General features: G+C 41.4%; 1 protein-coding gene across 1 annotated transcript; it reads right to left on the minus strand.

Annotated features, from left to right (window-relative positions):
* Positions 1-383: 383 nt before the first annotated feature.
* UNC93A (unc-93 homolog A) lies at positions 384-18208 on the minus strand. Its single transcript, XM_033056418.1, has 8 exons — positions 18122-18208; positions 14827-15008; positions 13841-14070; positions 10569-10694; positions 7994-8211; positions 6732-6867; positions 5065-5196; positions 384-649 (listed from the first exon to the last, which is right to left on the minus strand). The coding sequence occupies exons 1-8, from the start codon at positions 18206-18208 to the stop codon at positions 384-386; spliced, it is 1377 nt and encodes a 458-aa protein (XP_032912309.1).
* Between the last annotated feature and the right edge of the window lie 7541 nt (positions 18209-25749).

A 25749-nucleotide genomic window follows, 5' to 3' on the forward strand; every position in this document is an offset into this window, starting at 1 on the left:
TGATGTGTGTTATCTGCAATCAACTGAGCAACCGCAGTTGCTTCTTTCATTCTGCATGTGGTTTGTAAAACTATACAAGGTTTTATCCACAGAAACAAAAATGTGAGGACTTTAGGAATCTTGTTTAAGACTTTATTAATCAAAATAAAAAGAGAAAAGATTTAGTTGGTCATCTGCATGAAAGGGTAAAGTCAGATAACCTTCCCTTATAAAGGTGACATGTCAAAGGAGGTTTTTACTCCTAAGACATTTGCATTACAATGGCCTTGAATTCTGTTCCTTTGCCATCTTTCTGGATACAGTGCAGGCTGGAAGGCCCTTGGAGACATGCCTGTCAGGATCTGGCCAGTTTGCTTTGTCTCCATCACTCTGACCCTGTTGGATTACATGGATGTTTCCTGGGAGTGGGCTCCTCCGTTTTCCTTCTTTGTAGCAGTAGGTGTCCCAGGGGAGCTCCTTGCCTCAAGGTATTCCACTGCTCCGTACGTCACCATGGACAGCACAAGCACAGACAGTAAAATGTACAGTTTGATGTAGGCTTGCAATTTGGTGCTGTAACCATAGGCGATGACAAATCCAAGTGATTCCCAGAGACGGTAATTTGCAAAGGCAGCCTCCTTGTGTTTCTCAAATAAAATGCCATAGAGTCCTGGAAGGAAGGAAGAAAGGAAGGAAAACATGTCTTGAGAAGATTAAATCTGCAACCACATATTTTCTGCAAAGGGAATAAATAAAGCACAATGGGGAAGACAGGCACTCCCTCATAAATGTCAGAGAAAGGAAAATACAAGCCTTGTCTTAAAAAATTGTTGTGCTTCTGTGAATTGTAACAAGTGAAATAACAAAACAAACATGGCAAAATAGAGAACACCAGAGAAAAAGGGAATAAAAATGCGAGGAAGGAAGAAAGGATGTGATCTATTGAAGTAAGATGGTAGGACTTCTTTTTTCAAACTATTAGCTACAAAAATCAAGGGGTTTGCACTGATGAACAAGTAACTAAGGAGAAAAAGGAGGCCTTGATATTGTAGAGTCTCCATGTATAACTACTGAGAAGCTCATACCAAATACTCACAGGCTTTCACAACATGGGCCCAGATTTAGTATGCAGACAAACTATGACTCTAAATCAACCAGGTTTTCAAATGTTCAGCTCCTGGATAGATTAGCAAACAGAATATCCTTGATGCATACAGAACTTCCAGGCAGCAACTGGAAAACCCACTTGACTTAGAGACTCAGTTCCACTGATCATCAGTTCAACAGGAAAGTTCCCAACGAGTTCAGGCAGTTGCACACTCACAACTGGGATCCAGGGAGGGATTCCAGGCTCCAGATCTGACTAGTGAAGCACACAGAGAAGGGGAGAGAGCTTGCTTTCCTCTGGGTGCTGAGCTAGCACCAGCGGTGATAAAGAACAAGGCATTACTCTGACTCAGATGTGGTGTGCACAGAGGGAAGGAGAAGAATTTAATGAACTTTGACTCTTTTCTCCACTTGTCTAACAACACACCTGTTTGAAACATGCACACTCAGCTGAAAGGCAAAGAGAAATGTAAAGTTCTCTAAAAATCTGAGCAGGTTCAACTACCCCTTCAGTTTTGTTAAGTAGGGGGAGACTTTATCTGTATGAGAAGACTTGTGTATCCTGATGACTGCAAGAGCACATTTACCCAACTGTTTCAATTTAGACATGATGGAAAATCCAGACAAGTGCATCACAAGATGTACTTAATCCATTAAACTGTCTGAGTGGAGAGTAGATATGATAGTCCTTCACAGTTTTGCCTAATAAACAAACAAGTACAGGTTGTTCATACTAATTTCCTGATATGCCCAGTGTTATCTTCTGTAAAGATACTAGTGAGGTAAGTTTAGTATAGGAAGGTTTCTGATGCTATGGCAGTTCTATGTCTAAAGATTCTGGTTTTCAGCTGGTACATGTTTGCTATTTTGAAGCAAATTGCCTGGATGAGCTTCATCAGGACCTGATGGGCTGAGTGAGTGGAGAGGCTGTTAGTTCTGAAATTTCACAGTTCACTTCCTTGGAAATTATCCTGTTTTTTTGCCACTGCCTGTTTTCCTACTTGTTCCCCTGGTACTAGTAGGCATGGATATATAACAGGAGCTGGAAACAGGATACATAACAGGACTGCTGGAAACTATTTGAGTTTATATAAACAAGGGTTTATAAACTCTTTAGACTCATTTATATCCTTTCTAAAGACACAAATCAGCCTGGAAAGAACTCTATTTTACTGTAGTCCATTTGATAATTCTGTGCTACACATTTCTTATGGTCCAGTTTTCATGCCCCAGGATGCAATTTTTGTCAGTGGTTAATGTCAGCATCTGTGCTCAAGTTAGATAAGAAAGAGCACTACATGCTCTGAAATGAAGTAACTTTCATTGGAAATAAGTAGACCGTCCACACATGAACACAAACATGTCAGGAAAATTTTTTAAGATGAAGTGACTCATCCACTGTGAGCCTACATATCATATCCTCTAGGGGGTACTCGAGTATTAAATATCCACAGCAGCACAAAGCAAACCAAAGAATGCCTGAAGTATGTGGCACTGTGCCATTTGTGTATTCACTGGTTAATCTACTGAGGCCCAAGCAGCACTTGTGGGAGCTTAGCCAAGGAAGGACCACAGACCTTTTAAACCAGTGTTACTTTGGAGGTCTTATCTCACCTCTTAGTCTTGGATGGTGGGAATTTTTCATGTGATGTATATCTGTATAAAATTTTGGAGAAGACATTTAGTCTACCCTACATGGGTATGTCAAACTGAAGATCCTATTCTGGGATGCAGCATTGTGGGGTAATGTCACTGCACCTCTCTATTAAGGTTTCATGTTATCACTTGATGTTTCACTGTGACAATGTGACAAAACAAACTTTGTATAATTTTATAAATGGGAGCTGTGAAACAGCTGAGTAAGGTACAGACCAAAAAAGACACTATGCAAAGAAAAAGAACATTTGGGTGTTTTCCAAGCTAACACAAATGTGAAATTTTCACAAGTATCTGGCAGGAATCTGGGAATGGAAATGACCTGATACAGTGCTGTAAATAGAGATTAATTCCATCACATAGCTGCAGAGCTCACTCACCATCAAGTTAGTATGAAGCATTGTCCACTGTCTTTGCCTCCTCTGTGGGTTTGGAAACTACAGTCACTTCCCAGCCACCTTCTCCAATACTTATGTCCTCTGTACTTACCCCTTTTTTCCCCTAATGTGGGCCTCAGGTCCATTTTTGTCAGTCATGCAGGGACCTTGCTGAGGAAACATGCTCCTCAAGGACATCTCAAATGTATGTAAATCCTAGAAGAGGGGATGCAAAGCCCAACTCTTTTCAATGGTGTCCAAGAAAAGTTGGCAAGAGGTGATGGGCGTAAATTAATTTGAGGTTAATAATATGAGGTTTCCTCTGAACATCAGGGATTAATTTTTTTTATTATGAGGGTGACTGAACACTGTCACAGGTTGCCCAGAGAGAGTGCAGAGTCTCCTTCTCTGGAAAATATCAAAGGCTCCATAGACATGGTCCTGAGTAAGTGGCTGTGCCTAAGTGGCCCTGCTTGAGCAAGGCGGTTGAACCATTTGAAATCCAGAGGTCCTTTCCAATCCTAACCCCACTGCGATTCTGAAAGAAGCACAGCATCTGAGGACAAGGCTTTCTGGACTAGATAGAAGCAGGACAAAGGACAGGTCCTTTATCCCAGTGGAAGACTAAGATAAGATTCTCAAGAGTGTTAGGAAGACTGTGCCTGAAGAAGCAGGAAATGAATGAACAGTTTTACTTGAGAGAGAGCAAATCCTCACCAAAGTTCTCCTTCCATGACCCTGAGCAAGAGCACTGATTTAAAGTTTTTACTTAAGGCACTAGGCTTTGGGTAAGGATGTGAGATGATGGGAGAATGTTCCTTGACATGTGCACTAGCTCTGCTCCAGGGGATACGAGCTGGAGCTGCTGGAGGGGCAGAGATGGATGCTGGCTGGTCACTCCCTTGTGCATAGAGGCAGGGACCCTACATGAGCTTGAGAGGAGCTCACCATCAGTGCCAGGCAATGGACTGCCATGTTTTTTTCCATCTGGCTCTCCAGGAAGTATATGACACTTTATTTAGTGGGTGAGATCTTCTAAGCCCCTGAAACAACCAAAGGGATCAGAGGAAGGAAGGCCAAGAGATACATAACCTGATGTGTGCCCAGAGGAGCACTTTTCACCTGAAGTGATTTTGTAATGATGTGATGTAATTCCAGCTTAATTTTTTGGCAATGAATTCCATATTTTGCTTATGCATTGTGTGAGAAATACTATTTATTTTTATTTCTGTAAAAGCTTCTGCCTGATAATTTTATCTGGTGCCACTAGTCCTGCTATTAAGTGAATTTCAAGTCACCTTCTCCTTACAATAAATTTCCTTACTGACTGCTTTCCATACTTACCTTTTGTCCAGGCTAAAGAGTGCTAACCTTTTAGTCTTCCTTCAAGCAGAAGTGTCCCTTGCTCCTTTTTATTGCCTACTTATGCTGTATCACATTGGATTATGAATTTTGAAATAGAGTAAATCAGAGCTGCATGAAGTTACTTGGCTGCATAATACTGCTTTCTGTGGTTTTCTCCCAATAACTTTTTTCCTCAATTTTTCCCCAATAACTCCCAACAGACAATTTTCTTCTTTTGTTGCTGAGCTTGGAGTTAATTTTTATCCAGAGTGCTCTCCTTTATTGCAAAAGACAGACTAAATGAGTAATTCTTCTTAGTTTCTAAATTACTTTGAAATACCTATACTCCTCTAGAATATTTAGTCTGAATACTCCTTACCATATTCTGCATAATTCTTCTTTCTTCATCTTGGAAAAAATGGTTGAATGAGCATTCTTACTCCCAACTTCTTCTATTTCTTCTGCTTTCCAATAAGTTAACATATTTATTTGAGATGCTGTCTTAAAGCCATTATCACTGTTATGCAGCATTGTTTCATAGATGCAAACATGCAGACTTTTATATCCCGAGAGAATACATTTCATTGCCACCAGGACTTACCATTAGTTTGTGTTTGCCAAACAGCATCAGCTAGGCCCCAGAGAGCAGGGAACACAAAAAACACAGCAAACTGCTTGGGATGAGGCTTCCACAGCAGTAATGCTATTATAGAGGCTGTGTTCGCAACTGTGGCTGTTGATTTAGAAAGAAATAAAGAAGAGAAATATAGATTAAATTATAATCAGGACTAACTGTGGTAGATAACACTTTTTTATTCTACCCCCAATGAAAGAACAAGGCTATCTTATAAATCTTTCTGGTTCATTGAGCTTAGCACTGCCTGAGTTGATATCAAATGAAATACAAGACAATGTAGGCCTTTGACAGTGTCTAATTCATAATTCTGGGCACTGTCCTGAGCTGAGAGATCCTCAGTGCTGATATGGTTGTAGCCCAAAGGACATGAGCGACTGAGTGGGAGAAGAAGCTTCTGAAAGGCTTGCAGTGACCATGTGAGGCATGTGGGAAGGGGGAACAAGCACCCTTCTGCTCTCCTTGAGGTGTCCATTTAGGGCCAGAGGGGACCATTAAGGATTTTTAGAGGGTCTGGTGGCTTTGGGTCTTTCTTTTAAAAAATAGTTTGTAAATGAGTCACAGATTCTTCTCCCCACAGGTGCACATTCACAGGCTGAGTACAAAGACCACTAAACAGAATTGAGAGGTTCAGAGGTCTTCCATTTCTAACACTACAGTTTTGGAGAAGATTTAATTATTTATTGGCACTATTAGGAGTTGTTTTGATGTTTTTTTTTAATCTGAGTTTTATAGACTAAAACACACACCTAGAACAGACAGAAGAATCTTTGAGCTAGTGACTGTAACAGAAAGCACTCAAAATTTCTTCTTCCTTGTCCAGGTTTAAAATTTCCTGTGGAGAAAATGCTTATAATGTCTTGATGCATATTGATCTATTCAGTGATGTTTCTAATAATACAAATTATTGCACAGTGGAAATAAGGTATTAGTCCACCTCAGTATGCATAATGTATACAGAGCACAAAATAAATATTTCATGGTATTTTTTTATGCCTCCATGACTCTATTACTCATTAGAACAATGTTCTCTGGAGGGGGAGATATCCTTAAATATACAAATATTTTCTCAAGGGCATCACTGTCTCATACACAAGCCCTTAAGTTACTCCAGCCTGACACATGACTCTCTTCTATTTTTCTCTCTACAGAACAAGTAGTAAAAGGATAGCAGGCCAACCTGTAAAAAGTTGCCTGAAATTTCACTCAAATTTCCAAGTTTGTAATTTCCTGAGACTCAGATCAACAGTAATTTGCTTTCACTTCTTAAGGGTGATGAGGTTTCAGCCCAGTGGAGAAATCCTTCTTATAAAAGTGCGAGTCTCAACATCTGCATTGTAAGATTGTTTGTCACTGGCTGCATCAGAGCTATAAGGCATCAAAGCTATAGGGCACTTTCTGCATGGATAGAGCCCTCAAAAGCAGTCTGAACTTACATCACCAGCAAAGTGATGTAAGGCAAAGACAGCAATACAGTGCTCAACTGTGAGCTGAGTTGCCTCTCTTGTCATGAATGATGCCGACTTTGGTTTTAATTGATAGCTGACAGCAAGCTATCCCTTTGTACATGCGAAGTGGGGAGTAGAGGATCTGATTACATGTGGTCATCAGCCATTCAAGAAATCTTTACATACCTAATGCAAACAGAAATTTTCTACCCGTGAACTGGGAGATCTTTCCAAAGAGCAGAGAGCAGAGGGAATTTACAGCTGCAAAGCAGATCATCACAAAGCCAACGTACTGTATCCCCAGGGCACAGGTCACATATGTCTGCAAGAGAAGGGATAGTGGTGTCACATTTTCTTTGATGAAAATATACAGCTAAAGTTCAAGGATCTTAGCCTGAGTGTTTGGTAAATAGCCAGCATGGATAAGACAAAAAGAGCAAGGACAGAGTGTCTGCTGACAAGTCCCTGGTGCATTGACATAGTTGGCCTTCAGCAGCAACTTTCCTAATCCAGTTCCCAGACTGATACCATGCAAACAGAGGAATAACAAGCAGAACAAATGTGAGCACTGCTTGCTGTACAAATAAAACTCCTGGAAGTAGCATTAGGAATAATTTTCTGCCCTTTCTGTCATAGCCCAAGAGATGAAAATTGACAATTCAGACTATGGTCATAACAGAGCAGCTCCCAAAAAATAGAGGACCTCTTCTATTAGAGCATATAACCAGTGGAGGTTGCCATGGAGTGTCCTTTTCTATCCATGCCAACACAGCAACAAGTGCACCCTTCCATCTGATTTATATGCAAGGTTTGAAAGCCTTAAGCATGAAGGAAGCAGCTCAGGAAGGTTGCCCTCTTTCTTTGGAGGCTTTCTCAACAAATGCCTGGGGAACACATCTGCTGTGTGTCTAGGTTTATGAGAAACTGGAGGAGCAGACGCGGTTTTAATAATTTCAATCTGATAGGGTCTGGACCTGTTGCAGTAGTGACTGGTGAGGGCTTTCAGCCAGCCATGTTGAGGACTTGCCCTCTTACCGTAAAGGTTGTCGAAATAAAATATGTGGAATGTGTGCTGACTTGCATTTATACAAGCTCTAGGGAAACCAGAAGAGGAAGGAAGATATAAAAGCTTTGCTGGCTTCTGGCTTTTCTCCCAGTTTGTTATTTACAACAAGGTGAAGAGTTTGAACCTGTAGCTCTCTGCTGTGGCCTCCACTGGTGAGTTAAGCTCTCTACTGCATTCTTTTAGAGGTTGTTCCAAGGGACATATTTACTGCTGTTTGAAGATATCACTCAGAGTTCATTCATGTAGAAGTGAGCAGTAATTTTGCAATCTAAAAATCATCATCAAAACCTCTTCATTTGCAAGTAAATATAGACCATATGAAATAGTAAGACACAACAGCACAAAAAATCAGACAGAAATAGATATTCATTTACATCCACACCTTTGTGTAGTCACCAGAAAGAAATCCCTGTTCAAACCCACTGTACATTGTCAGAGGGATTAGAAGACACTGTCTTTTATCTTTAAGATGCCGGAAAGTTGCTAGGAACGTAGACCAAAAGGATGGTGCGTCTAGTTTTTCTTTCTCAGTCTCTGCTTGGTCAGATTTGATCTGGTCCAGAAATATAATAACCAGCAACACAGCTAGCACACCACTAGCTGCAAAAAAAACAAAACAAAAAATTCATGAAAAACTGAGGAATGCTGAAAGAATGGGAAGTCGCTTGCTGCTGTTATTGTTCTGACTTAGTGCTTAGCTCTCCGTGGGATATTTTGGCAGCTGCCTCTGATTCCGCTTCAGTGTGAAGGCCATTTCTGTATAAACAAGAAGGCCTGATCTACATTCGCATCTTCTGCATACAGCTGTACACTCGCAAATCCCCTCAGCTTAGCTGTGGCTGGCCTGCTGTGACATCCGCCGGGCCAACTGCAGAGGGCGATGGCTCGCCCTTCCAGGGCAAGCTGGGGGCACGGGGATGGGAGCCGGCCAGAAACAGCTCCCTCGGGAGCTATCAGAAGGCTTTAAATCAACACGAGAGAGGAGTATTCACTTCCAGTGCCAAGGTTTTCATGGCTAGAAGGGCTCCTCTTTCAAATACATGGAAAGAAAAATAAATACTGTCTTGAAACCCAGTATATGTTGTGCTGCTTTGTTTGGTTTTTTTTTTTTTTTTAGCTCAGAACCACACTTTCAGTATGGAATATTGCTGTTTTGAAGATGGTAGTGAGCAGCTCTAGCTAAATTGCAAAGATGGAAGTTATAGCTTTAAACCCATAATTTCCTAGCAGAAGCAGCATATAAAAATATATATAGAGTAGTTAATCAGAAAATGATCATGCATGTATCAGTCTAGATTTGTTGCTTGTGTAGTGAATCAGAACAATTTTTTCCATGTTATTAAGAAGAAACCATGTATCATAATATACATGAGACAATCATAGATTCACAACTGATTGCTCCATTACAGATGCAGGGCATGATAATGTTTCCTCACTTATGCTGACTAGAATTCCATCCATGGAAAGAACTACAGTTCAGAGTAAGATGAGAACCAGGCACCTCTTTCCATGCACTTTGCTTGTTTAATGTGCTCCTATGTTATGTGTATGGATATTGTCTCTCCTGTGAACTTTTAATATCCAAATACATCAGAAGATTTAAAATAAATTACCTCATTTTTATTACTTATTACTTTTCATCCATGTCTCCAAGAATTTCTTGAGTGTCCTGGTTCCCCACTGTGGCTGAGCTGTAAATCCTTTGTGATTCAAGTCATTATTGGTTCTGCCAGAGTTTATTAGTACTTATGGACTAATTGCTGGTCTTAAATGGATGAGAGCATGACATCCCCATTTTCAGAAGAAATATATATAGCAAATTTGTTAAACGAATCAAGAGCAGTTAGAGAAGATAATGGCATGGCTTAATAGTGGTTAGTACGAACATAAATAGAAACTTGCACAGTGCTTAAGAAAGTGAAACAGGAGAAGAGTTATCCATTATTGTCTCCACCCAAGCTGGGTAAAATAAGTATTCAGCCACCAAATAAAGGACACATTTGAAAAATGTCTGTGAATAAAATATTTAGCCATTTACTTTCCCTCGAGGTTAGAAAAGACATCTCTTTTATTAAGAGCTTAAAGAAAAACAAAACCCCACTGACACAGGGTCAGGAGACAGCAGGGTTGCATTCACTTTGCATTCACAAAGCCTAAGGGAGTGCTGTATATGTTAGTCATCAAACTTAAATTTAAACTTTACAGACAAACATGCCTTTAACGGAAAGTCATCAGCTCCAGTACATTCTGGGAGGAGAGTGGAGGAATATTTTTTACACTTTCCCACCAATTAGGAATGATGACTGGGGACAAATGAAGGGTTTTCTGCAATGCCCTTGTGCACTGAGAGCTGGCTCTGCCTGGATCTCATACACTCTGTTGGAGTGTTCGGCAAATTCTCTGCTTCGGTCTCAGTACAGAGAGTGCATCTATGTTCAGAGACTGCAGAGATATTTTGACAGAGCTAAGGTGCACATTGTCTTGTCAGATACTTTCCTTTATCCAGAGAATAACTTCTTTTGAGCAGGATATTTTTGGAACTTTCCTCACTCAGTGAATCCTTGCAAATCTATTTTTTCTTTTAATGGTTTCAGTTTCCCTATCTTTAATTCTTTCCTAGTCTTGTGCAAGGAAGGTCTATAGCAGCTGTAGTTACTAAATGGGAGATATGCCAATTTGCCTGGCTGAATTTTGGTCATGACTCTGGGCTTCAGCTTTATTCTAGGTGATAAATATGAGGAATATCTTTCTCCTTTAGATAAAAATGATACAGCTCAGCATAAAGCATTAGAACTATTTAGGAAGGAGTTGTTTATAGCTCTCACATATCTTATTTTTCTTTGGCAAATTGGATTGAAGGAGAAAGTCAGAAAGTTAATCCGCAAAGCCATGCTAAATTCCACAGGAACTAGGCTCTCCATCAGTGATACTGATTAAAGATTGTGTGGATTACTCACCAGTATAGACCCCTAGCAGTGTGTAGATTAAGGAATTGGAGGGCTTCACTGAGTCAGTGGTGTTAGTGGTATCAGTCAGGCAGTTGTATGCTCCACAGCATTCCAGGTCTTCTTCTGAGATACTCACTAATTAAGAACGAGAGGAAAGGTAGGTCAGTGAAGAGATCAGGTAAGTCCACACTTTGTGTGAGGATATAAGGATATAAGGGTATAAGGGTATAAGGATATAAGGATATAAGGAATCCAGTGCCTAGTGATTGGTCCTGGCTTCAAGTCCACACTATGTGTGAGGATATAAGGATATAAGGATATAAGGAATCCAGTGCCTAGTGATTGGTCCTGGCTTCAAGCCTTTCCCAATTAGAGATATTTAACTTCAGAATTCCAGTTTAACACACAAAAAATTAGTATAAGAGAGACAAAAGAGAGACTGAACACTGAATTAGTGGTTACATGAGAGGACAGGGACTAAAGTTCAAGGCTGAAATCTGAATCCAAGCTCAATTGCAGTATTCAAATTCTGAGTATATATTTTTACCTATTAATCATAATACCTCCTGAGACAGGTCCCCAAGTTTACACCAGAAAATGGGCTGATGAACTTCCGTTCTTACAGTCATTCCACATTTTCCCTCTTCAGATAATTTCTGTATACGTTATAGGAACAGAAACCACTTCAAGATATCCCTTTATTTTTTTAAATTATAAATTCAATTTATGGTTACTCAGTATCAGTACTCAGTATCTCAGTCTTCCAAGTAGCTTACTTTTCCTGACTTTATTATTTTACTACTGCCTTTATAACTTTCTAAGACATACTTGAAGCTAGCAGTTCAGCAGGGTTTGGAGTAAGACCTTTGCTTTATGCAGTCCTATCATTGTTGTGTAGGGCATATGTCAACCCACAAACACACGCACACTCACACACTCTGCGTCACAGCACTCTGTGCTCACTTCCTCCAGCACCCTCTTGGTAAAGAATAAATGCTAACCCAAAGCGGAAGCCTGAATAAACTGTCTACTGGAAGAGGATGATGCAAAACCCACACAATAATTGTAGTGCTTTCACTGCAGAATAAAGGGCAATACAGCTGTACCTTGGCTGATTCCTTAAAGAAGAGTTGATCTGTGATTTTTCAATTAAGGTTATTGTGTAACTACTTTTAGTGTGTTTTTCCTCATTGCTTCCAATCAAAGCTGCTGTGATGTGAACCAGCTATCTAACCAGCTTCATAAAAAACTTTAGGTTCAACATAAGATAAAATGTAGTAATGTAAAGAAAATCATCACCTTATTATAGCCACCGGCTACCACTACAGACTTCAGCAAAAAAATGGACAAATAGACCTTCAGCAAAATTACCATATGCAAAAGGTGATTCACATGACTGAAGTGTGGAAGTGTGTAACACAAGTTTTTTATCGGTTCCTGCATCATCTGAGGATGAAGCTGCACATGCAATTAGTCACATGCAAGCTGCAAGGCACAGCTTGCACTGTTTCTCTTGAATTAAAACTGTAATACTGATGAGTGAGGAAGGATGACTTTCATAATTTACACAGATTATTGTCTTCAGTTGTGCATTACCATATGGTGTAACTTTGCCTTGCTGTGTCTGGATGTAGTGATGCAGGCAATATATCTAGAGTAGGTACATGTCTGAATTTTATGCATTTTGATTCCCCAGATACATGCTATATATTTCCTACTGCTCAGTAAAATTATTCATTTTAAGTACATGAAAATACGAATGGATGCCTTTGCACAAGTCTCAGAGGAGAGAAAAATAATTGCATAACTGGAGATTCTTACCCCCTTGCCCCTGCAAAGAAGTTGCCGCTTGATTAAAGCTGTGTGTCAGTGAGAAGACACTGAAGTAGAAAAACTCATGTTATAACTGCTCATCACTGTTGTGAAGATGTTTAAGGCCTTTGGCTTTGAGGGCTGTTCACAGGAATAGAGCATTTTCTGAAATTCTATGTAATAGATAAAAAAATAAGAGCGTCTTTAAAATTTGGAGGAACATCCTCAAAAGTAAAGCTAGGAAGGGATTTGCAAGACCAAAAAAAATAGTCTTTTATTCCTCTTGTTAAAATTATGTGTGCTGTGAGGCAGAGGAAAGTCAAATAGTAGCAGCCTGTACAGACCCCACAGTTGCACCACCGCCTCTGCCCTGCAAGTGAAATCAGAACAGACAGTCCCTCCTGAGACATCATGCGGCCCTGGGATCAGGTCAGCAGGGCTCCACTGCACCACTTCAAAAGGTCTGCCAGCATTCTGCTTTAATGGTGCTTAGGTTTAAAGGAAGTATGATTCCACATAAGTATCACACCTTGTGACAACTTCTTTGCTATAAATCCAAAGATTCAAAGATTAAAACCTGATGCCAACTTCCTGACATTCAGCTTTAACCTAGTAGCTATTTGAGAACTCTTCAGAGGACATACTCTGAACTGAGACAGGAAAGAGGTAACTTCTTGCTACTTGTAGTTGCAGTGTATATGGAAAGCTCTTTCCATGTCTGGAGAACAACCCTGTTCTGATTTTGTCAGGATGAGGAATGTACAGGAGACTACAAGATAAGACACCACAGAATTTTGAATCTCTAAGGTGACATCTAAATATCAATTTATCTTCACAACCTCCCTTTTAAAATTGACACCTATTACATGCATGCGAAATGAGGGCACTGCTGCTGAGTGATTTCTTCAAGCTCCCCTGGCATCTGCTGTCTGAGCCTGAAATACAGCAGAGGAGCCCTGGCACACAGGCTCCTGCCAACAGCTACTGCTATTTTCTTCTTGACAATTCTGTACAGCGCTCATTTTCAGCAAGCACCAGCAACCAGTCTGACTCACCTTGAATGCTTAACAGCAAACTAACCCAATGCTACAAACTGTGCAAAAAAGGTTGCTTTCAGTATTTTGCCTTTTGTTTTAATCCACTTTTATTAGAAGTCAGATGTGAAGAACTGTCACTGCCTGCAGGCTATCTATGCTTTGCAATACAGGGGTAGAATTCAAACAGAATTCAACAGAACTCTGTTTTTCAGCTATTTGTCTGAACTCTCTTTATGGCTGATTTTTGATAGAAAATAGACAGTTTCAGAGAGAAATTTATCTCATCTATTTCATCCTCAGATGAGATAACTCTCATCTGAAGTGCCTGTTTCCACTGACTGTGACAGATCAGCAGCAGAAATATACTTCTTATCTATCTAGAACTAGTTGATGTTTATAGAAAGAAGTGCCAAAATTTTAAATACATTTTACCATTGGTGGAAGATTGGCTCAATATCAAGGATGAGATAAGATTTCCACAGATGCCAGAAGACTGAAACACCAGAAAGAAGACCCCAAAGTATTGGTTGATAATGTCTTCTGCATTTTTTCCTGCTTTCTCAGCATACGAAGTGCCAGCAATGGTGAGGTAAGTGCATTTGGCAGACCAGAGTGGTGCTCCTCCTAAGCCCAGGATCACAGAGGTAGGGATTAGTGTGTACCTGCCAAAGAACACTTTATTTAGCATAGTTATTACCATTAGCATAATAATCATTTGCCCAAAGATCCAGAGGCAAACATAGACGTCAAAGAAACAGATTTATCCTTTTTATGATACAATAAATCTGTCACATGGAATCAAGAAAAGGCCAGCCTTGTGAAGTTTAAGTGTGCAAGCATGTGCAACTCTGTGCAGAGACTAGGCCTAAGCCAGGCTGGCTAGGTCTGTGCTCATGTGCCTTAACTTATTGTAACTGAGAACTAAATTGCACCTGCACTTCAAAAGATGGCGATTGACAACTTTCCTCCACAGAGCTGCAACCCTGGTCACTGGAGAGCAGAATTTGTTCATCCACCCTTGGAAAGAGTGAGGCAGGAGTAGTGGTACTCTTCTCCCAGAGCTACTGTTTGAAAGATAGTCTTCCCATCAACCTTTTCAAAGTCAGCCCTAAAAGTCTTTTGACTTTTAAATGAAACGTCTCCTTTTTTTTTTCCCCCCCAAAGGGGAATCTCTGCTACAAACATGAGTTAGAGAAGCAGCTTCAGGTGGGGGTAGTTGGATGTACTCATTCTGACTCTCTGTACATTTTCACCTCTCTGGTCCACCTAATACTGCATTTATTTATCTTGGTTTGTTGCATCCAACTTTCTGATCTGAAACACAGAGTTAGAGTAGGAAAGGAGAAGAAAAAGAATAACTTTGCCCTTACTTATTTTGTTTGAACACAACAGAGAGGGTTAAAGTATTTAAATCGTACCAGCTAGCATAGAAGTTCCCCAAGGAGAAGGCAATGTAGCAGCACATAGAGATGGCAATGGTCCACTTGCAGCCCAGCTTCTTGATGAGGATTGGAGGGAGGAACATGGAGGATAAGATAAGTGCAGCATACAGAACGCTTAGGGAAGCGACTCCCAGGCCTTCTTCTGAGTTGAGACTGCTCTGCAGGGACAAAAACAGTGATTGACACAAATTTTTATGACAAGTACATATTACTATGGTGTACAGAGAGTGGCTTTGGGCAGAAATAGAGAGACACAGCATCTCTGACTGGTTATTGCTGTCTCATTTCCCCAAAATAGCCTTAGTATGGACTTGGAATTGTTCTCAAAATGATAGACCATTTATGAAAACATGACACAAAACCAGATGTGGATTGCTCAGATTCAAAGCTTTGGTAAGTAATTCTTTAGATTATTTGGTGTTATTTTTTGAGTTTCTCTTTGAAAGCAAGTTGAATGAAGGATAACTTTTTTCTTGGCCTTCATTTATTATTTCAGGCAGGAATATTCTCAGATGTGCATTGTAGGGTCTGGCATAGCAATAGGGGGAGATTCTTTGCTTTAAACTACAGGTCTGATAATTTCTAAGATTTTCAGAGGCCAAGGTCCAAATATCCCAGTAGGCTCACAGCAGCCCCTTGTAGGTGGAAGTAATTGATTCACTCACATTTTTTGCAAAGAAGGAATAACATTTTACTAGTATAACAAGGTTTTATAATTTTATGCTCAAAATAGTTCTCCTCTTGTCTTGATGGTCTGAAAGTTAAATGAGAAGATCAGTTTGGGAAATCAGGACAAGCTTGAAAAATGAGTCCATGCAAACCTAATGAGGTTCAAAAAGTCCACATTCAAGGTGTTTCACCTGGGTAAGGGCAATCCCAGACATGAATACAGAGTGGGAGAAGAACTCATTGAGAATAGTACTGCAGGGGAGGACTTGATAATTCTGTGGGTGAAAAGCTGGACCAGAATGACAGTGTGTGCTCACAGCTCAGAAGGCCAGGTCCTGGGCTGCATCAAAATAATTGTGACCAGCAGGGCAAGGGAAGTGATTCTCCCCCTCCACTCTGCTCTGGTGAGTCCCCATCTGAAGCACTGCATCCAGTTCTGGGCTCCCTGGCACAGGAAGGACATGGACCTGTTGGAGAGGAGTGTCATGAAGATGATCAGAGGGATGAACCACCTCTCCTAGACAGGTTGAGAGTTGGGATTGTTTAGCCAGGAGAGCAGAAAGACTCCAGGAAGAACTCATTGCAGCTTTGCAGTATTCAAAGGGGACAGTAAAAAGTGGGGATGTGACTTTTGACAAGGGTAGATAGTGATAGGCCTAGAAAGGCCAACAGTTTTAAGCTAAAAGAGAAATTCAGGGTAGATATTGAAAAGAAAATCCTTACTGTGGGGCTGGTGAGGCATTGGAACAGGTTGCCCAGAGAGCTTGTGGATACTCCAACCCTGGAGATGTTCAAGCCCAGGCTGGATGGGGCTTTGAGCAACCTGGTCTAGTGGAAGGTGTCCTTGCCCACAGCAAAGGATTGGAATGAGATAATCTTTAAAGTCCTTTCCAACCAAACCATTCTGCAATTCTATGCTGCTTACAATGTTTTTCTGATTTTGTTGATTAATGGGTGATATGATTCAGTGTGATTTTGGAAGGGGGACTGGATGCTGAAGGGGAGGCACTGAAGAGTGCTGTAGGGGAATCAGGCTACTGATGGCTTCATGGAACACTTTCCAAGGCTGCAGTGGCTGTGCAGTCTGGCCATGCAGGACCATGGTGGCAGTCATGCAGCATGCTTGGAGACAACCAGGTACCAGGACATTGAGGTGAGGACAGTCCCAGTTAGAGCACTGTCAAATTTGAGAATTTGAATGGTTGCTTTGTAAACAGGCAAAGAGACTTCCTGATCTCAGAGATCTTATTTTTAAATTAGAAGCCAGGCGTCCAAAATCATATGATTTTTATTCTCTGGGTTTGTGGGGTTGTTTGTTTGTTTGTTTTTTGATTGTTTGGGTTTTTTGGGGAGAGGGGTCTGGGCAGTGGAATATTGAAATGAATTATGAAAATTTTTAACATTGCAGTACATAGAGGTTCACAGATAGAGAATATTCAGGGCTGGAGGCGACCCACAGGATCAAGTCCTTCTCTTAAGTAAATGGCCTGTATGGGCATTGAACCCATAACCTTGGTGTCATTAGCACCATGCTCTAACCAGCTCTTTCAGATGGTGGGACTGACTTGTAGCTTCTAGGATTCATCTTGCCCTGCCTCATTAGTCTCCCCAACTCATAATATCTCCATCCAGTTTTGGGACTGTTTTTGCAGAACAGCCCTGAGTTCAGAATCTGACTCTGCCTGCACAGAAAAGCTATTCAAGGAGAGAAGAGAGATGTATGGAATAAGGAGGGACCTCCTCCTGAAATGAGGTCAACCTCTTGTTATTGCAAACAAGTTCATCGTGTTATGTATGAAGTTCCACCTTTAAGGGATGCAATTCAATATCCTACCTAAAGCTGCTCACCAATGTCTCCTATTCATTTATCAACCGTTAGACCAGCAGAGCCTTCTAGGCTGAGAAGTTTCTCCTTGTGTTTATCTACTCAGAAGCATTCATAGACAGCAACAATAACCCTTAGTCTTTTATTTTGGATAAACAAGTGAGCTCTAATAGTAACCTGAATATGCAAGTCATTCTAGAAACCCATCTCTTCTACTATGTTGTAGGACGTTAATGCCAGTGCAAGCCACAACTGCCTTATTAAAAAAATAATGTTTTTTACTATTATGCTATATCATGATCCTAGAAATTACTGTATTGTTTTATACTTACATTATTTTATGGTTTGGGCATAATTTTAATTATTTTACATTGCTATACAATAATTATTATTATAAAATTATGGAAATTTAGAAATATTTTTTAAACACCCTGAATGTATTTTCCATTTTGCAATATCTTCTTTTGAAAAAAGTCATCTCAGGTTAATTTCTTTTTCTGTTTCCATTGAAACAAGTTTTGTGGATCTAAAGTAGAGCATGACACAAGTATGTGAGCTGTTTGAGAAATTCTAGAATAAAAGATTTAGTAACTACTGTGGAGCTGGGTGAGGTATATTAACCTGCAGCAAGTTAATGTCCTAACCCACCACATTAAAATACTTTGCATGCCTTCCTCACAGAGACCATGGAAAGACTGATGTGTTTCACACTACCAGCTGGCCTGATGCCCTTCCAGACCAACCATCCTGATAACCAATGGGAGATGCCCCACTTACCTGTAGACTCTGGAGTCCTCCATAAGCAGTAAAGAGAAAGAAAAATCCAAAAGAAATGACCAAAACATTCTTAAGGTTCCTTTCCATGTTGATTCATAGAAGACAAAAGTTTTGCCAGTAGGCAAAGCTGATCCAATTATTCCAGGGGATGATTTGAGTTGGAGACAAACAGCTTATGCCTTGTTGGAAAAGGTCCCTTTTTTCTGTGTTTGTAGAAAAGAGAGTTGTTAATTATTTGAAGACTGGTCAGTGAACTTTACTTTTAGTAGTACAGAAAGCTTCCTATGGAGTTGTTACTCATTCACCTGTTGTGACTTGGGCGATAGCCAGCAGTCCTAAGGGCATCTATCATGTTTTATTAGACAGGTATATAAGTCTCTTGCAACATTTGCACCTGAGTTTTAAAGTCATATATTATATTGGTCTCCACAATGATCAGCACAGAAGAAAAAAAATTGCAAGCTGTGAAATCACTTTCTGTCATAAAGATACACAAAGGACACAACGGACACAAATATCCAAAAAGGACAAAGATTAAACACTGAAACCTGTATCAGGCCTATTGCTTAACTGTGGTTACAAAAGCATGCTACATCTCTGTCTGCATACACCAGCTCCATAACTGCAGCACAGAATCCCAAGGCTGCTGGATGCTTGGCAAGCAGAACAGCATTCATTCGTGGGGGAATCTCAGGGCTTTGATGCCTCAAGCTTACCAAGTGAAACTCATGAAAATTATTTTCCCCAGTTAGAAGCCAAAAAAAGAAAGGTGGATTGAGCAGATAACTGGAAAAACAAGTTCACCTCCCCTTCTCTGACTCTAAGACTGGCAGGGTGAATGGACCCTTTCTGCGTCTGTGGCAGAGGAGGGATTTGAACCTGGGAGCAAAGTTGAATCCAAAAATGTCCATGCTATGATGGAAACAGGTATGTAGGGTGTCCAGTGTCCATTGGGAATGCACAGCTAAGACTTAGTCTAAATCCCACTAGATGGCACAATTTTGCTTCCCACAGGGACATTTGCAGGTGAGGCGAGGAAGCTCTAAAACATAAATTCATTTAAAACATTTAAGAGGTCACAGCCAGTTTCTGCTTTGGAGGACATTGCATTATGTGCCTTTTCATTTTCTTCTTTTGTCTTATAATCTTCTTGAATGAAATAATGCAGAAAACATAATCTTTTAATTCTCTATTGTTATTGGTACTTCTATGTTGCAAGTCTAGATAGTGGCTTTTTATTTTACAGGCTACTATGCTCAGCATGCAAACTCCTTGAATGAAATCACAACGCTGCTGTTTGGCAGTGTTTGTAAGTCTCTACGAGGAGCTAAGACCAGACTGGTGGTACTTTCCCCCATGTTTTCAGGTTTAGGGATCCTTGCAATTTTCACATGACAATATTTCAGAAGAAATTTACACTGGGTGAGAACACGTTTGTTTCTGGTTTGGACCCCTCAGAACAAATCTGCAAAATTCTAGGACTTTGCAGTCACACGTCTAAAGCAACTGGAAAAAAAAATTAAGAATATGTAAGAATAATGCTTATCCTAAACAAAAGCACAATTATCATCCATTTCTGCCCAGGCAAGAACCAGGAATAGAGCAAAGAACACTATTTATTTTAGTTCGCTTTTTTTACACTAGCAGTAATAACAAGAAAGCTTAAAAAAATCAGCATTAACTGGACACTATTTTTAAAATGCAGTGTTGGACAGGTTATCTGATCCGCACTTCTGCCTTGGAGGAATTCCTAACTCCTAATTCATCACATCTTCTCAGCAGCATAATATCAGAGAGCATACAGGAGATAGTGGCAATCGTGTGTGTAGAGTTTTTTTCTCTTCTTTCCACTGATCAAAGACATTCAGCCTCTTCCACATCCCTTGCCCAGACCTTTGGGTTATCCAACTGACTGGTCCCAAGCGCCTCCTTAGGAATGTGCAGAGTCTTTACCAAGAGATCTGATAAGGCCAAGAATCTTTTCCTTTGGTACCAGGCAGCTAAAGCTCCGGCAGGCCTGCTGTGTATCACCCTTGACACTTCTTTCATTCTTTCTGCCAGACCAAGATTAAGTGAGCCTCAGGAGCTGTGCGCTGTAGTTGGGGATTAGGTTTCACACAGAAGACTGCAGCCACCAAATGAAAACTACTTGCAGAGTACAATCATAAACAAGTGAGATAGAAGAGGAGAGGCTGGTTAAATGTATTACTCCATCCCACAAGGGATTACATTTGTTTTCACCTGATCATTTTCTCTAGGTAAATGAGGCCAGTCTTTGCTCATAAGATTATAGCACCAGAGGCTAATCTTTAGGGGTTTTTGTGCTTCATAGTTAGAATTTCCCTATTTATTCTAGTCAAATTTATTGTTTAGGCAGTAATTTTAACAGTAACAGAAGAAAGCCTCACAACACACAGGATACTTATCATAGGATTTTCTGTCTCAGGAGGCTTTTAATTGATTATTTCCTTGATGGTAAACAGTATCCCTTGAATCTATTTGTAGAAAGGATGACTGCCTACACAGCATTTCCTCTCTTGCTGTGAAAGCCTGGCCATGTTACTTTCTTATTCTCTTCCTCCTTCACCTGTGTTTGTGTTGTGCCCTGCTCATTTTGGATTTGGAACAGGAGTGACTAAATGTGATGTGTCTTGCAAAGTCCAGCCATTTCTGACAGGGGCATTAGAAAATACTGCCTGGTATATGTTGAGAGAAGGTCACAACCTGAAAGTGAGGTAACAGATCAAGCAAGAAAAGCTGTTTTCTTCCAGGAAGGAGGTTGTAAGGGAATTGCCAGTCAGTGACCACATTTTGCCCACAAAGTTGGGAGCAAAATAATTTTTGTTGTGTTAAAGGTTCAAGAATTGTAAGTTGCTCCATTTTTTCTACAAAGGTTTGAACATCCACCCTTCTTCAGTATTTCAGGTGTCATTACCAAATTTCCTGTATTTCCCATCTCCTCTTTCAAATAGTTCTTTTCTACTATGCAAAGCATCCACAGGTACTGTCCTTTCATGTCTTCTCCTAGGATTCCCTCTGCATGTACAGCTGTATAGATATGAGTGTGACGCTTCTGTCTGAATCCTATCTGCTGATATTCTCTGTCATTCTCTGGAGGAACCAAACTGTCTATCTAAATCTTCCTTTATTTCCTTGATGTATGCCATCCTTCCTTCATTCCTGCTTTGCTGTTCCCTAGCCATGACCTTGCTTCTGTCTCTGCTTCTCCCTTCTTAGCTCATCTCCGAGTGCCAGCAGACTTTTCAGTTCTTAAGGGACTTGCTTGAAAACTGCAGGTTGTGTTCCTGTTTCACAGGTTATTGCACTACTCTCAGCCTCACTGGTTGTAGGGTCTCTCTCCCTCCTCCTTTAACACCCCTCTTAATTTCTCACGAGGTTCATTTCCTCCAGCTCCACTCCTTAGGGAAGAGGAGAAGGGAGACTTTGTCTTCTTGGTTGGGAGACAGGTCATGGCAGAAAGGGAACCAAAGGTAAAAAGATCATAGAGGGTACAGGCTTGAATGAAATTGACTTTTTTTTCCTTAGGGCCATGTAGGAGACTTTCCCTGCAGGACACTTCTCTGCTCTGTTGAATGCAACTGTCCAGATAACCAGTAATGTCTTTAAAACAAAGACAGAGTCAGTTTAGGATAGGATAATGTGATGCCAATCCAGACTCACTCATAAATTTTGATGACCTGGAGAAACAGTTCCTTTAAGTGTTGGACTTCTTATAGCTGTTACTCACCTCCTGAGATTTGCATCGCTTTTGGCTGGAGTTTTCAATGTGTGAACACATCTGTGAGAGTGTTCACAAACACTGATTCTAGCCTAGGGAGAAATTCAAGCATGTTGAAGGTAAGACACCACCCTGAAAAACAGCCAACCTCTCCGAAGAAGACAGCCAAAGTAACATTCTACCTCCTTAAAGTGTTGCCTGAGCACTCATATAGTACCTGTGCCTTGTCCTGCATTTTAGATGTTTCACAATAGCTGCAGTAATCCCATTTCTAAACCTAAACCAGGGGCTGTGACTCAGTTGGTAAAGCTTAGCACCCTGCTAAGATAAACATGCCACTGTTGTGATCTGTGCTTTTATAATGAATGGGTAGAGAGGCAGATCCTGCATATGAACAATGGACTTTTGTATGGTAGTGGCTCTGAAGCCTTAAGAGCCATTTACTGGAAACTGCCTGACTGCATATGGTTGTTCATGTGAGCATGCATCAGAAATTCCTTGCACACACCCATGATGTGGGTTGGGAGGATGGGACTCCAACAGCAAGCCGAATGATACACATTTTCACCTTTTCTCTTTTGTTCAGAGGTGGTAGCTCATGTTATTAATGTCCACTATAAAGCTAGTTCAAAAAAAGGTCCGTAGTGATCAGTCAGGATGCCCCTATTGTTGAAAGGTATTACTAAGATTTGTGATTAATTTATCAGCCAGTGGAAATAAAAAGAAGAGAAGATAATAGGGCTTGATCCCAGAGAGAATAGGGCTGCTAAAAGGTGTTATTGGTGTATATGTCCTGGAATGTGGAGATTCTCACCCCTGATACCTTCCACCTTTCTTTTGTCTATTGGTTGCACCCATGACTGGACACTGATATAAGGGGAATATTCACAGCCTATTTACCACACACTTGCCATCAATGTAAACATCTATATAAAGATATCTAAGATAAAAGGGAAAGTAGCCTGAGTCTCTTCTTCTGAAAGCGTCGCTTTTGCTTTCTTTCTCTGAATATACTATAACTGTATGTAAGAGCAAGAACTACCAAGCAGAAGTGTAAGCAGGGAATTTTGAGAGTGAAATATTAGAAAAAGTAGCTATACAGGTTGGTATGAGAGAAAGGTGCTATTATGGACAAAACAGAGTATCTATTAGCGTTAACCAGAATAGGCAATCCTGCAGAAAATTTTGATGATAAAATTTCCTCCCTATTCCAGTAGATATGATCAGGTGCTTGGGGCAGGTGATTACCTGTTTTACATGGCCTTTTCTGTGACATAAAATACGGGGAAACTACATGACACTCCCCTAGGGTGACAGGGAGTCTCTCCAAGGTCTGAACAACAGACACTTCGCCAGTATCAATAAATCATGCAGCCATCCAGGACATTGTTTCTCTAGCAGCTGTCCCTGACCCTTTTCCCCCCATCTGTGGCCCTGCTTTCTTCCTCCAATCACTGGCCCATTAGTCGGCATATCCTTGCATTCAAACAAAGCAAATTACCTTTTCCAGTGGCTTCCTGTACCTTGAAATTATGACGCCATGATATACCTCTCTGGAAACAGGTATCGGCGTCCAGCTGGAAACATCTTGATGGTTGCTGCTCCGAACAAGCTGCGTGCTTCTAAACTTGCACTGATCTTTACAGAAATGGCCCCAATATGCTCAAGAGAGTTGCAAAACTCCTATCCCATCCTTGTTTTGAAATTCTTCATTGTTTTTGTCAGTCCTTAAGTGGCACTAGAACCAAGAAGCTAAAACTATGTAGGAAGACAGGTCACATACAGCTCCACCTCTTGCTTATCATCTGCAAAAGAGTAATTGCTATTTTATTTGTATTCTTGCTGGCATAATCATGTGAAATGTTTTTTTTTTTTTCCACCAAACTGCTCCCACTTAGTCTTAGAAGTACTAAGATTCCTAACCAGTCACTCCATCCGTTTCACAGAAGCTGTTCCATAACTTCAGGACAGTGAGGACTATCAGTCACCCACACCAGAGTAGGATGGGCACATTGTGAGGGCTTGAAGGTGAAAAATTCCTTTGTCATTTAGCAATACTGTGGGAGTCAGCCTGACCTGTGTTCCAGGTCAGGCAAGCATTACTGAGGAAGACCTGGACCCTAACCCTAGACACCGGCAGGCATCTATTGAAGTTGTGGCGATCCCAAAAGAAGAAGTCCCAAGGAGTTATGGGATCGCCCATGTTAATGCCTAATACATATTCCCAACCCTCATTTTCCAGTCATCATCACCACTCCCAGTCTCCAGAATGTTCTCCCTTCCTTGTATCCCCATTGGACCCTACCTTCCCTAACCACCCCTCTGCACCACTTTCCCCTATACCCATTGGACCCTAACCTCAACTCCACCCCCTTTTCTGCTCCTCTTTTATACCCTGGACCTCCCTACACCTTTGTCCTCCATCACAGACCCCTACAGAGCCACAGTCTGTGTTTGGATTTTTGGGCCTCATCCCATTGTTGTTTTCACTATTATGAAAGTACTTTATGTTGCTAGTTGTGGTCATTGCACCACTCTTCTTTTATTTTCTGCCACCATCGCCCTAATATCAGAAGGACCCTAAAAAGTATTGTCGGGGACCACCCTCACCCCCGACAAGTGGCGCCCGAGCCAGGGACCTGATATTCAGAGCATCCCCTGGATTGTGGCTCTGCCCGGACCCTGTGGAGACATCGACAGGGAGGAGCCTTAACTGCACACCAGAGAGTTCAGTGAGGACCTCGATGGGGGCACCTGTGGACTGCAGGTGGGTCAGGGGATGAGGGACATAATATAGCCCACTTCGCCACTGAGTTTTAAAATACAGGTCCTAATTTAGGCTAGGGGCATCCCAGCAGCTAATCCCCCTAAGGTGGGAGAAAAGAAGATGAGTGGTTATACGGATAAATTAGAGAAGAGTATTTATGGACAATTTAAGTTTATTCTATGAAAAAATGGCAAAGATTTTTCCAAGAAAGAACTGAAACTGCTTGTGAGGTGGATTTGTAAGAACTTCCTTGACACTTCAGCTGATGATATGGAGGAAATCAAGTTCTGGGATTTGGTGGGGGCCAAGCTCTATCAACTTCCAGTAAAAAGGGACCCCAGTGCACCCTGCATGTTCCCTATTTACCACCTTACCCTTGAAACCCTGCACCAATCCCAGTGTCAATTACCTGGCTTTTGGTTTCTCCTAACCATGCACCTAACTGTGCTTCAAAGCAGCCTGCTCTCTCCCTTCCCTTTCTCCTGTGACCGACCGTCCAGCCGAGATCCCTGATGACAGCACGCAGGCCATTGTCGATATCCCCACTTCCATCCCTCGGGTGCCCTCGTGTCTTTGTCATCCTGCTCACCCTCCTAACAGCAGCTCCTACCCCATGGGCTGCCCTGCTGCAAATGGCGGCCATTTTGATATCGCAAAGAACACCTTTTGTCAAAGCCCTGATCCGTCAGGTGTTCCTACCTCTGGCTCGGCCTACCGGCCTGCCCTCACTCCCTCACGGCCCACCCACACCCTCAGGGGCTGCCCACTCCTGCCCCTGCTGCAACTGGCACTGAATGCCCCACCCGGAAGAAGGCCGGAACTACCCTTGAGGCACTTCCGGAAGGGCCCGCCACCAAAATGGCGGTGCTCAGGTCACCCTGGTTGGCACTGAGACCTGGTAAGGGGAGCAACCCCAGGAATAAAGGAATGGTCATTGACGAAGTGCTCAGATCCTCCAGGTTGTCCTCCTCTCCCTCCCCTTCCAAGGAAGACCTCTGCTGGTCAGAGAACAGGAAGAGTAATTGGGAAAGATTAAAAGACTAGTCCTGGAAAAGGGTGAACGGGAGTTGGCTTCTAAACTGGACTTAATGACACCATTACTATCCGCTACTGAACTTTGTC

Source organism: Catharus ustulatus, chromosome 3 (assembly GCF_009819885.2).
Source record: "Catharus ustulatus isolate bCatUst1 chromosome 3, bCatUst1.pri.v2, whole genome shotgun sequence".
Classification (NCBI taxonomy): domain Eukaryota; kingdom Metazoa; phylum Chordata; class Aves; order Passeriformes; family Turdidae; genus Catharus; species Catharus ustulatus.

Coding starts and splice junctions, on each gene's coding strand:
- UNC93A (XM_033056418.1), bottom strand. CDS start 18,208: ATGGAAAGGAACCTTAAGAATGTTTTGGTCATTTCTTTTGGATTTTTC. Junction 5,197..6,731: donor AAAATTTCTGTTTGCATTAG/GTATGTAAAGAT, acceptor CTAAATCAACAG/CCACAGTTGCGAACACAGCC. Junction 650..5,064: donor TTGGCAAACACAAACTAATG/GTAAGTCCTGGT, acceptor CCTTCCTTCCAG/GACTCTATGGCATTTTATTT.